Raw genomic sequence first — 13,104 nt, 5'->3', positions numbered from 1 at the left:
TGTTTGCAATGTGACAAATTTTTTATTTTTTGCAAGGTGCTGTACATTGCATGACACTGAAGCAAAATTGCTTTAGTAAAAAAGAAGATGAAATAGAGAACCATTTTACCAGAAGCTGGGGACTTGCTGCGATGTGATTGGATCACAGTCCTGGGAGAGCATCGGTTGAGAGAGCCTGACATCTTGCCATAGGTCACTGACTTCATCATGCGGCACTCTGCAAGCACAAACAGCATAAACATGCATTCAGAGGCAATTTGGTGGGCACAGACAAATATAGCTGCTCAAATCGTGTCTAAATTCAGAAAAAATTAGCATTTAAGAACGTTCTCCAAGTCTGGAGGTCTGATGGCTAGATTTAAGCCTGCATTGTTAACAGATAAATGGTAACCTATGAATTCAGCTGTATTTGGGTTTAGCTTCGGATCCCCAGGAAAAATGAGTCCTGACCTTCTCCGGGCTCGCCTTCCAAACAGAATTATTGCGGCGTTTCAGGAGTGGCAGCTGTGACTCATGGGGAACTAGTACTTTGCAGACACACAGTCCAAATAAATGAGCCGTGTGAACGCCAGCACCCAACCTGCCTGCCTCCTTCTTCTCCAAAACTTTTCTCGTCTCCTGCTCATTAACTGAGCCCCATTAAAGCTCATTAACATTTCAGACAAGTGGGAAAGGGAAGAATACGCAGCCTGCCAGGCGTGTCTGGCCTTATCCACCTCATCTGTGTGTGTCTGTGTGGCTGATTGTGTGACATTTTCTGTAACCCTGTGATTAATGTACAATACGGAGTGTTAACATGATGACTGTGTGCCAGAGTTGAGGCAGGGGCGATAATTATAGCGATGCTGAGAGGAGGCAACGTCTTCTGCAGCTCCACTTCCAACTGCCTTACTGCTTAGTCTGTCACTCTGTGTTCCTGTCTGTCCGTTCCTCCGTATTGCTCTCTGTCTGCCAGTGGATAAAGAGGTGTTAACTTACACTCCCCATCCTCTGGCGCAGACAATTCAGGATCGATGTGTGTTGGAGGCAAAAAAAGGATCTTTCAGTAATGTAAGATTATTAAAAAGTAGTTAGGAATTCAACTTTTAGTTACTTTTTGAAGATGTAAAAAAAAAACTTATCTTAGATCACATTTTATTTCATCCATCCATCCATCCATTTTCTAACACCCTTGTCCCTCAGTGGGGTCGGGAGGGGTTCTGGTGCCTATCTCCAGCTAACGTTCCAGGCGAGAGGCGGGGTCACCCTGGACAGGTCGCCAGTCTGTCGCAGGGCAACACAGAGACACACAGGACAAACAACCATGCACACACACACTCACACCTAGGGACAATTTGGGGAGGCCAATTAACCTGACAGTCATGTTTTTGGACTGTGGGAGGAAACCGGAGTACCCGGAGAAAACCCACGCATGCACAGGGAGAACATGCAAACTCCATGCAGAAAGACCAGGGCCGGGAATCGAACCCAGAACCTTCTTGCTGCAAGGCAACAGCTCTACCAACTGCGCCACTGTGCAGCCACATTTTATTTCAGTTTGGGGTAAAAAAAAAAAAAAAAAAAAGAAAGAAAGTCAGACATGAATTGTACCTGGACGCAGCCCTGCTAGGTTGTTTATCTTAACGTGGCATAGCATAGGCCAGGACAAGTTCTACCTGAAGTGGATACTGAATGGAGAAAAATGTACTGAGTTGGTTGGCAACACAGAATCTGTATACTTCCATATTTAACCTGCTGAGTCCCTTCACACATTTTCCTGGGTGAGAAAAATTGGTTGTTCGTGTTTTCCACTCTATTAAAAGCTTTTCTAACTGAAATTAGCCCAAAAAAATAATTGCATAATACAGAATAAAATGATACTGTGAAAAAAGTCTTGCTTTGTTAATTCCATTAAAAAAACACATAATTCTAAAGTTTTGCAAAAAAGAGAAAACTGGACATTTTTTCTACCTTTGATTTAAGTGATTGTTACATGGCAAGTAGTAAAAGACCAAGAAATTGAAACTTCTTAAATTTAATATCAGAATACTGATTTAACACTAAGGCATAACTGTTTTTTCTTTTTTTTCTTCTTTTTTTTTTAAACAAACTTGAGAAGTTAGATCCGTTTGTCAGATCTGATGTTTTCTGTGTACGTTTTCTGCAAAGTTTAGTTTAGTTTCTTCCTCTTGCCTACGATATAGTCTGTTTCATTAAGAACAACGCCCAGTTCTGAATCTCTGGACATTCAAAAGCTAGTATCAGCAGATGATGGTTCTGCCAGCCTTCTCAGGAGTAAGCTTCAGACACCTTCCTTGGAGTTGCTGCTTACTTTCCCCCAGAGAGACTGAGGTGGCAGAACTACAAGTAGAGCAGAAATACAAGTGCTTTCAAGATAGTAGATGGCCTCATCTGACCCACAGTAACCATTCTATTTTCATGCTGGTGCTGGAAGCTGATGGATCATAAGGTGGTTCAGAAATCAAATTACTTCTCCAAAACTAACCCCCTTAAATCAACATTACATCGGATTATTCTACCCTGAGAAACTTTTTTTTCAAAGACCAGAAAATTAAATTAAAGTTAAACCTTTAATCAACTTAAATAATATTAAGAACATTTGATTTCTGGTTGATAAAACTCTATATCATAGTGCATTATTTCAGCTCTGTTTCTGTCTCTGTTTACTTAATCAAACCATTAGGGAGGGGGTTAATAATAAAACTAACCCTTGATTACAATAATTATTGTCTCAGGTGGTTTTCATAATTATCCTTATCTGAAGTGTAATTATTTTTGATTGCTCATTAAAAAAGCTTACTTTGTCTTGGATGAGCTCCAAGACAAAAGCCACAGCTGACGAAAGAAGAACACAAAAGTCACACCTTTACAAAAACACATGATCCTCAAGAAGTGGAAAAGTTGAACTTTTTGGAAGGTATGCATCATGGTACACCTGGCACAAAACTAACATAACATAGGGTTAGGCTGCCAGACAATAATCCAAAGCACACCATGAAGTCTAACTCTGAATGGCTTCATTTTGAAGTTTGAAGCGGCTCATTTAAAGTCTAGACTTAAACGAGGAGCTGAGGCATGACATAGGCATTTCATGCTTCAAACCTTGCAATGCCACCTGAATTTAAATAATTCTGCAAAGAAGAGGGGACCAAAATTCACCCAGACAGAAAAGCATGATGGTGGTTTTTGCTGCCAAGAGTGACACAACCAGTTTTTAGGAGCAAGTTGCTTTGGATAGCTAATAAATGTAATCATAATTTGAAAACTGCATTTTGTGTTTACTCAGGTTGTCTTCTGATGATAAAAAGAGAGAGGAAATCTCCAAAGCTCATAATGAAGCACAGAAAAATGGGTCTCCATATCATGATTAATTGTTTTTTTTACAATTATAAGACATATTTTTGTTCATTCAGACAGATAGTTTTGTTTCTTTAAGAATGTGTTATTATATAAAATCTGACTCCATCCAGTATAAAAAAAAGATTCATGCTCTTTTTTAAACATTAACATGAGGGCAACGGTAGAGATGCGTGCTCTACCTGTATGTTCCATCTTTACTACTGATGCCAACATTGAAAAGAAGGAATGTTTAATCAGAAAGATACAGTAAGAAGTAGACTGACTGCTAAGATCACCACTTCTGGAGATAATTATGAGTAATTCCAGATAATACAAATTCAAAACCATAAAACCCCCACTGCTGCATGTGGGTGGTTGCTTTGTGGGTTTTCTCAAGAGGGAAGAAGGTCACCAAAGGAAGACTGGCTAATGGATTCAGGTAAGTATTATGATTTGGAAATGAAATGAGAAAAAATGGTGTGAAAAAAAAGAAAGAATAATGAAAAGGGGTGGATGGCTGGAGACTCAGGTTGGATGGACTTTATTCGGTGAATAAAGGGCTACAAATTAGACAAATGTACAGAATAAAATTTGAACAAAAGCCAACACAAACTGATTCATGTGGGAGCAGAGGAGGGAAAGAATACAGATGAGCACTAAATGGCAACAGAAGGAGAAGCAGACAGCAAATCACAGATGGGTGAAGTGAGGACAGAGCGTATCCTCAGTGGGCCGTGATGGTAAGATGGAAAGAAAGGGAGCAGGGTTGTAAGAGGTGAGACAAGAACAGGAGACAAGAGGAGGGTTAAGAAAAGAAGGATCAGCACACATCGCAGCACGGACTTAATTTCTTTCGTAACCTGAAGCAGAAAGATGGCAGTCCTTCAGGAAATGAAGCGATAGTCAAAGCAGATGGATTTTACATCAGGTTCATTAATCACAGCAGTCACATCCCATGGTAAATGTTTGTATTTAAGGAGGCCGTTTCCTGCCACTTGCTAGTGGCAATACATTTCCAGAGAATGTTGTTGTGTTAGATTGTACTAATCAGTTTATGCTTCTCCGTAATTATAGCTTGTTCTTCATTTAATTAGATCAACAGACCCTGAAAGGATTCAGATAACTGCTTTTTATGTGACTGAATGTTTGCTTCCCCTCTGGTTCCCATTGTGAATGAGTGATTCGAATGCTGAAAAGAATGCATATAACACATGCAGGGAAATCTGTAGCACATCTCCTTCTGGTCTGACTCTTAAAATGCAAAAAAGGACAACTCAAGGAGATACAAACACATAAAGAATAAATGTGTCAGTACATCCATTCTGCTTGTACGCAAAGCATTTAGTGTCTTGCAAAGCTCTTTATATACATCGGAAATGTTTACATTCTGTCTGTGTTTTATCAGGATTTAATGTGGTAAACCAAAATAAAGCATAAAAGAAAAAGTGGATTTTTCAAACTGGCGTTCATGTATGACAAAAGGTAGCTAAAGGAACATGTGCGACACAGCTGAGGAGCTGAGCAGGTTTCTGAGAATCACATCAATATCTCTTTTCTAGGATGGCCCAATTTTTATTGCAAAAAATGTATCGCTATCAACAAATACTGTATGTGACTGTATTGTTGACCAAGTTGTATAATTCTGAGTGTGTAACTTCAGCAAGAAACAATGAAAATTTTCGTAGAGCACCTTTTCCCTTACCACTCTCATCCAACATCAGGTCGTCATGGTAGCGGAACTTCTCTGGTCCACAGGCCACAAAAATATCCTCCTCACCAAAGAAGTCCTGCAGGCATGCAACCTAGAAGTCAAGACAGACATGTGAGTTGGTATTTTAGCAACACTGTTTAATCCAGAGCGCCAAGCAGAATGTACAGCAGCTGCTGCTTTCTGCAATCAGAGCTGTTCCTGCAAAGAAATATTCTCTACAAGGTCTGACAAATTTTAAAATAATGGCTTTTTAGTGACACAGTCCAAATTCGATTTCTTCAAGCAAAAACTGAACGTTTTATGTTTTGGTGGAAACATCACATTAACCAAGCTTCAGGAGACTAACAAAGATCGCCCAGGTTGTCTGTTTGTGTTTGTTGTCGGCGCACGCAGCAGTTCTTCGCTGTTTATCAGCCTGTTGGTAACTATAATAAGACCTTGCTAAGTTGCAATTTGCTGATGTGCAGCGGCATGTAAACCAGACACCCAGAGAAGCAAGTGGGAGGTTCTCTTCCCATAATTCTTGCATCCTATAAATAGGAATAAATAAATCACATGAGAAAAAAATATATAATGCGAGTAAACATAATGGACTTCCAGGAGAGAGGACATTAAAATAACAAGATCACTGTCTAATAGGAACATAAGTGACTAAATTCACATCTGACTCAGTCTTAATGACTCACTGTCGCTCTTTGACAGACTCCATACTGTGCAGTTTATACCAGCTGACAGCATCCATTTAAATGCAAACTTACAAATCACAGGAACCTCCTCTGGAAAGAAGGATTCATTAATGTAGTATATGATGAATAATTGTTATTATACACATTATTTGCAAGTTGCTACAATAAACATACCCAGCTGATCATTACTAGATGGATTTTGCGGCTTTTTAATTTCCAAATGCATTCTTGTGTTGCGGTTGAAAAGTCAGAATGAGAGGAATCAATCTGAAAAGGGTAGAGAATGAAACTGATCTAAACTCTGAATGATTTACTCAACTGAGTTAATTACACACTTCAGGTCAAACCATCACATTTGAGCCTCAAGCCACCAATATTCTAAATTATATCTCATGCATTGGCAACATTACAGTCAGAAACACTCTTTATGAGATGGCAACAGTTCATCTGCCATGACAAATTTCTCGCCACAAAACCTATTAAGAGCTATTACAGCTTAAGCTGCTCGGATGTGTAGCACCGCCTGGAGAAAACACATAAACACAAAACAACTGTTATTGCATTTTCAGAGCAATTAATATCCAAGAATCTATTTAGATTCTCATCTGCCCGCAAACTAGAGCCCCCAAAATAAAGTCAAAGCTTATGTAATGGCATCACCGGCAAAGTACTGCATAGGCAGGAGAAAGGGGTCTGATAAAAGAAAGTTTGATGGTATGTGATGAGTATGAGAATATAAGGAGACCGTTTTATCCCTTAAACAAGGCATGAGTGAGATAAGGAAGGAGCTTTAAATCAAACACTCTGACACAAACTGTCTTCTAAGCATGCATTATTTCCCAATAACTTTTCAAATCCCGCACCGTGTGTGTGTGTATTTCCGAGTGTGTTCATGCATTCGGCCTCAGACAGAATGAGGATGAGCGCTGCTGCACAAGTAAACATGAAAGGAAATTACACTCTTGTTTCATAACAGATTGCATATTGCTTTGTTCCCTGATGTCCCCTGACAGAGTTCTGATGATTTCAGGGCCGAGCGTCTCCACTTCCCAAAAACATAACAATGATACAGACTCTGACGCTGCTAATGTTTCCCAAAAGTGCCGATACTGATGAAAAACTTTCAGACAGATATGCTTCTTAGGTAATATGTCGTATTATTTCAGCGTTCTATTCATTTCCTATGAACGATAGCATTTCTTGGACCCAGAGAACAGGAAATAAAAACCACAACAACTATCAGATTAATGTTGTTGTTCAAACAATTTCAGAACTTTGCAGTTTTTTCACTTTCTTAGATTTTTTTAAAGCATAGATCATACCTCTATATAAAGCCGTTATATAACATGGCTGTACAAAGGGTATATAAAGTGCGGTGACAGAGTGTTTACAATTTGAATCATCATTTTCACAAGCCACATTAGTGCCTGATTAGTGCCAGACCTATAGATTTAAAAAAAAATCACTTAATCAGGACCGTCTGGCAGCATGAAGAAAGCTAAATGATCTCAAAAACCTACACATTACACTCAGATTTAAATAAATCCAAGAAGAGTTATGAAACAAAGTCACTGACATCTATCAGAATGATGGTAGTGGTGAGCCTTCCTGACCATTACTTAGCCTATTACTGTAAATCCACATTAAAAACATATCCACAAGGTCAAAAGTTTAATTTTGGGGGCCCCTAGTTAAAGTCCAAATCTAATTCTGATTAGATTGCTGCAATTTGATCTTAAACTGGCAGCTCAAGGAAAATCATATAGTCTGAATGAATTCAAGCAATTCAGAAAAGAATAGTTTGTCAAAATTCCTCCACAGTGATGTCAAAGACTTGCAAATACCTGACAATAGCTGTTTCATCCAGGGCGGCATAAATACTTTTGAAGTTTAGGGGACATTTACTTTTAACATAAGGCCAGAATAGCCGTGATAACTGTATTTACTTTGGTTATTTCTGCCATTTTCTTTGTACATATTTTATTATTATTATTATTATTGAATGGTTTAAAGTTATTTGTGTAAAGAAATGTCAGTAAATATCATTCGAAATAAAACAGATACAATGTTCAAGAAATAAAAATAGGTAAATGTTGCTCACACCATTTAAAAATGAACTCCAATTAGTTGATTAGATCTGTGCATTATTTAAATTCTAATTAAATTATTTACCCCTCAGGATAAATTTAATCAGCTCCTGGCAGCGTCAAAAAACATTAGTAGTAGGATGGCGATATAAAGCAGAGTTCAGAAGAAGAAGAAAAGCTATCTATGGTGACACCTTTATGCTGATGAGCAGGACAGGAGAACAAACTGTGAACAACAGAGGGGCGTGAAAAAATATGGTTTCCATGGCAGTAATGTCCTTTGGCCATAGATGCATGCAGGCCATGTGCCACTTTATTGCACAATGTGCAGGCAGAGATAACAGAGTGCCATCATTCATATTTTAGCTACTCTGAGTATTGTACCCAGCAGAACTATGTCATTCATAAAAATCCCCACATGAATGCATCCATGCTTCGCATGGCCTGGTTATGCTGAAACCCTTATGCAATACCTCTTTTTTTAAACCGTTGTGCTCACAAGAAAGCACAGCCAATGAAGGAGAGCAGAGGGAAACATATCATATAAAAGTGGAAAGAGAAATCAAATCTCCAACTCCCCAGAGTTAAACCAAAAGCAAATACAGAACAAGAAAAATGGAAGAAGAAGAAAAAAAACCACAACAGGGGAGATCTGTTTCTGACTGCAGTTCTGAGCCCCTCATTGTGCTAGATGACAAAACAAGCATCTTTGATGTATCTGGTTCTCTGTTCCTACAGAGAAGTAGTGGGCAACAACATGGGCCACTTTCAGGAACAAGGACAGGATGAAATAAACAGAACAAAAAACAGGGGCAGAGTGGTGTGAAGAGGGGTAATTTCATAACCAGTCTCTTTCTCCGTGCTGTCCATTACACACACGACTGACTGCACAGTTTACACTCTATACATACATTTCAATGGCTACAATACAAAAAATGCATACAAATCCAGAATAAGACAGAACAAGCGAAGTGTGATATTGCAAAATTGTAGTCATCACCTTCTTCATAAAAGGCCATTTGCAGAAATAATGAATGCTAGTCGTTTTGATGTTATTAGTGTGCTGCCACCTAGTGTTCAAATCACAAAACTACAATTCTGTTAGTTCTCTCTTCTGTTTCTGCTACTTGTTTTCGTCTACTAAACAAACAAAAACACAAAAATAATTTATGCTTTTATAAATAGTTAGTAACTAGTTATTTAGCTTGTTTAGCAACTCTAGTGCTGTAAAAAATAGAATTTGCTGAACAATTACAGAAATCATTACCACAGCTGGACAAACAACACCACATGGTGGCGCTGTTTACCTATAAGACATGGAAGGAAACAACAATTTACCAGAAGCAAAAGAGTCCATGGACTGAATTTCTGATATTAAGTGACTTTTTTTTAAATCAGGTTACAAAAGATTAAAGATTGTCTTGAAACACAGCAGTGCTGATAAAAGGATGTGGGAAAGAGGAATGTATTTTAAACACATTCACTATGAATAACATGCAGATCCAGTGACTGAGCAAAAGCAGATGAAAAACAAGATGCTTTAAACTGTGAACTAAGTAAGCACCACTATATCTCATCTTGTTCAAAGAAAATATGTGGGCATAAAGTACAGCACCTTGTAAAAGTATTAACACCCCTTGATTTTATTCGACTGACCAATGTAAACTTGTGCATATTAAAGTGGTGGAAAGAAATTAATTTTGAGTCCCTTTTACGCTGATACACTTGAACAAAATTCAGTGCAATCAATTGTAAGTAATCACCTATTGAATGAGTGGAGTCAACGTGTGAGAGTTACACTCACTTTCTGAAGGAAGAAAAACATTTAAAAACAAACCTATAAGAAAAGACCCATTTTTAACTTGCAGCTTAGAACATCTACAGAAAACTATAACTGCATGTCACTGATAATGTCATTGTCAGGGTGAAACATGACGGTGGCAGCATCATGGTGTGGGGATTCGGGAGGCTTTTCTTTGGGACGGACAGGACAGTGGGTCGTGTTTCATTTGAAAATAGATGGAGGAAAATACAAGTCAATCCTGTGTTCTGGATGTAGAAGACTTGAAGCAGAGGTTTAGCTTTCAGCAGCCATAGTGGTTTGTTCTATTTGCTTAGTTTGCCAGATACAGTTTATGTTTTACACTTTTTAAAAAAAAAATTTATTAAACACCACTGCAAGATTCACGCGCAGCTCATATCGGAGCCACCCAGTGATCTAGATCTCTGAGACAGGCTGTCTTGCTCAGTTGCAGTTATAGCAAATCAGCAGCTAAGAACAAATGATTAGTGACAGCGCTTCTTGTTCTGCACATTTACATCAGCTATTCTTGTCTTGCGTGTCATATGGCAGGTCTTACTTGAGCAGTCATCTCCCAGCTCCTCAGGTTTTACGTTACCACTTCTGACAGCCTCACCATAGCAAAACAATATGAAACTAATTACTGCTGCGTCTTAAATGTGAAGACAACTAAAGCAAACTCTGAAATAACACATAAAACAAGCAAAAATAAAAGTCTTATTGTGAAATTATGTTTTGTTCAGTTTAAGATTTACCAAAACGGTGACTGTAAACTTGTTTTCTAAAAGGTTTAATAGTGTCCTTGCAGCTTTTGTTTAATTTTGAGCTTCGGGGTCATCATGTCTCTTACATTATACTTAAATATGGAGTGCTGACATTTCAAGGACATGTTTTTTGATATGTTACTTGTTAGAGAAGTAATATAATAAAAAAATGGACCAATTCAGCAGAATTCCTGCATAATCTGTTAGAAGCAGAATCTAACAGGTTGCTGCAAAGCCAGAACTCAACCTCCAATATTCTTCCACCACAATAGACTTACAGTGTTTACACAGAGGACATGGTGAGGGCAGCGTAATCCAGCCCACAGAAATACCACAGTTTGGAGGGATGAGCTGCTGCTGTGTTCTGCCAAAGAAGCTTAGATCAGTGGAGCTCTCCATGGTCCTGGAATCACAGTTGCAAGCTAAAAGGGCCAGCATCTACCTGTCTATCAATCTATCTGTCATTTTTTCATAATTTTTCATGCTTATCAAAGAGAATTTATATATTTTGAAGTCTTTGCTACACAAATTAAATGTTCCCCTTTGTTCAGGCCATTAGTTCTAGTTCAGTTCTTTTCTCATTTTGAGAGTTTATTTTCACAGTCTTTGTTCTCCCTTGTTTTGCGTAGAAAACACAAAACAGGAAAAATTTGATTGATATTTTAGGGTCAAGATCATCTGTCATCTGAAAAAGGGAACACTGGCTAAAACTCAATTTCACAAAGGTAGGAGGCGAGAACAAAGCACCTCAGAAGCCAAATTTACACATCACTGCTGTTTAATTAGCAGAGCCCAGACTGAACGGTCACGTTTCATCAGACACCTGCCACGAAATGAGAAATGATTAATTTCGGGAAGCAGTAGAGGTCAGGAAGAGTGAGAAAGACAAACAGGAGCGGTGACAAGAGGCCAGTTAACTGTGTTCACCTCAAACCAGCAGATGCCTGCCAGGCTGGCTGCTCTGTTGCATAACACCTTATGTAACCACTTCTGTTCACCACATGGTGGGAGGGAGAGGAAAAGTTTCTGATGGAGCTGTGATTTTTTTTCTTTATTAAATGTGACAGCATCTCCCCACCCTCCATGTGTTAAAACACATCATTTGGCAGCTCTGATTAAAAAAAGGAAAAAAAAAGGAAACGAAAGTTCTACTGCTTTCTCAGGGACACACAGCCTGAATATGACTTCATCTTATGCGTCGAACAATTATCTTTGCTGCCTTCTATACATTTCGGCTGCACGTCCTGTCAGCCTATTACCAGTTTTCTCCACCAATTATTTCACACTACTTCTGAAACAAACCGACATATTCATCCCTTATATGAAAAGGGAGGTAGTGCCAGTAAAACCATCTAGTAGTTTAAGAAAAGTGCAATATTTCTTTTTCAAAATTTTAAAAAGCAATGTCATAGAAATATTATAGTTACATTTTGGGATGACATTATCAGCAACAACAAAGCCCCTTTTTCCCCACTTCTGTGTGACCTTCACCATCTTAGGGTCAGATGTGAGCATCAACTACAAAGAAACTCAATCCAACAGGTTGAATATGTTACTGGAACGCAAAGTGAGAATTCCTGACACTTGGAATCTAGTAACAAAGAATTACACAGTATAAACGTATGTTCCAACATCTATAATATAAACAACTAATATTGCAGTGGATGACAGGAAATCATACTTTGCATGCAAAATTTACAACACACTGGCACGATATTACTTATTTTCCTGTCCATACAAAGGTGGCCCAAACTTTGCTGTTATTTCAGCTTCAGCTTTTCTAGGATTGCTGTCTTGAAGGTTTAGGGATGAAGATATGGGATTATTTGTACATCTTGTTCAAAAGTGTATTGGTGAGGTCAGACGCTAATGTTGGATGAGAAGCCCTGAGTTTCGATTTCTGCTGCAGTTTCAGTCTGGAAACTGATTAGACCATGTCCAGAAATCATCTCAAATTGTGTGGGTTTTTTTTCATTAAGGGTGATGCTTTAATGTGGGGAAATTGGGATAAAATGTGACTATGATTTTACAGTAAACAAAAAAAGACATATCATGTTTCAATGTTTATTGACTCAATAATCTGGTTAATATATTGTTATCTATAACATTTATACATTCTAAGTTTTTATACACAGACCTAAAGAGAAACGGAATAAATATAAAATTGCCTAGTAGCAGATTTCAAATGTGTTTTATTTGTTTTTTTTTCTGACAGACTCTCAACAATAATCAGTAATAATCAGTTTTTGCCGTTTTCTTTTTTATAGAGTAAAACACATCTGACGTTAACTGGTTAGTTAGGCTGCAGCCAACTGTGGTGACGCATTGTTACAGTTATTGTATTAATCTTTAATTTTCAGAAGGAGAGAGCATTATTCAGTTCAGTCTGACAGCTCAGAGATGTCTATGTGTTCTTTATGCAACTAACAGCATAGAGCTGGAACACAGCTTTCTACCATACAAATACACTGAAACTGTGTGTGTGTGTGTGTGTGTGTGTGTGTGTGTGTGTGTGTGTGTGTGTGTGTGCATCTGAACTTGCGATGTGACTGAGTTCTCCCCAGTCTGCCGGTGCTACAAACGTCTGCCATCGATCCTAACTTGGCAACAGATCCTCTGACTGTACGACCAGAGCTCCAATCTGCTACAGTGACTCTTCACAGGCAGACAGAGACACACACGAAAAGCTCAGTCACTGAGTCAGAGAGAAAGCCAA

At 38.4% G+C, this 13,104-nt stretch overlaps 1 protein-coding gene across 4 annotated transcripts in view; it reads right to left on the bottom strand.

Annotated features, from left to right (window-relative positions):
* The window catches only part of dclk1a (doublecortin-like kinase 1a), a 50,236-nt gene that overhangs the window by 28,475 nt on the left and 8,657 nt on the right, over window positions 1-13,104 (bottom strand). For 2 of the 4 annotated variants that reach the window (XM_008427297.3, XM_008427299.3), the window contains exons 4-5: window positions 5,030-5,141; window positions 110-217 (exon numbers count right to left, since the gene is read on the bottom strand). In XM_008427297.3, coding sequence (XP_008425519.1) covers window positions 110-217; window positions 5,030-5,141 — 220 coding nt within the window. The remainder of the gene's footprint in view (window positions 1-109; window positions 218-5,029; window positions 5,142-13,104) is intronic. The other 2 variants (XM_081615842.1, XM_008427300.3) reach the window with 1 other exon arrangement.

The sequence above is a fragment of the Poecilia reticulata genome, chromosome 14, assembly GCF_904066995.2.
Source record: "Poecilia reticulata chromosome 14, P_reticulata-male-v2, whole genome shotgun sequence".
Lineage (NCBI taxonomy): Eukaryota > Metazoa > Chordata > Actinopteri > Cyprinodontiformes > Poeciliidae > Poecilia > Poecilia reticulata.
This window is presented reverse-complemented; position numbering and strand designations above follow the sequence as displayed.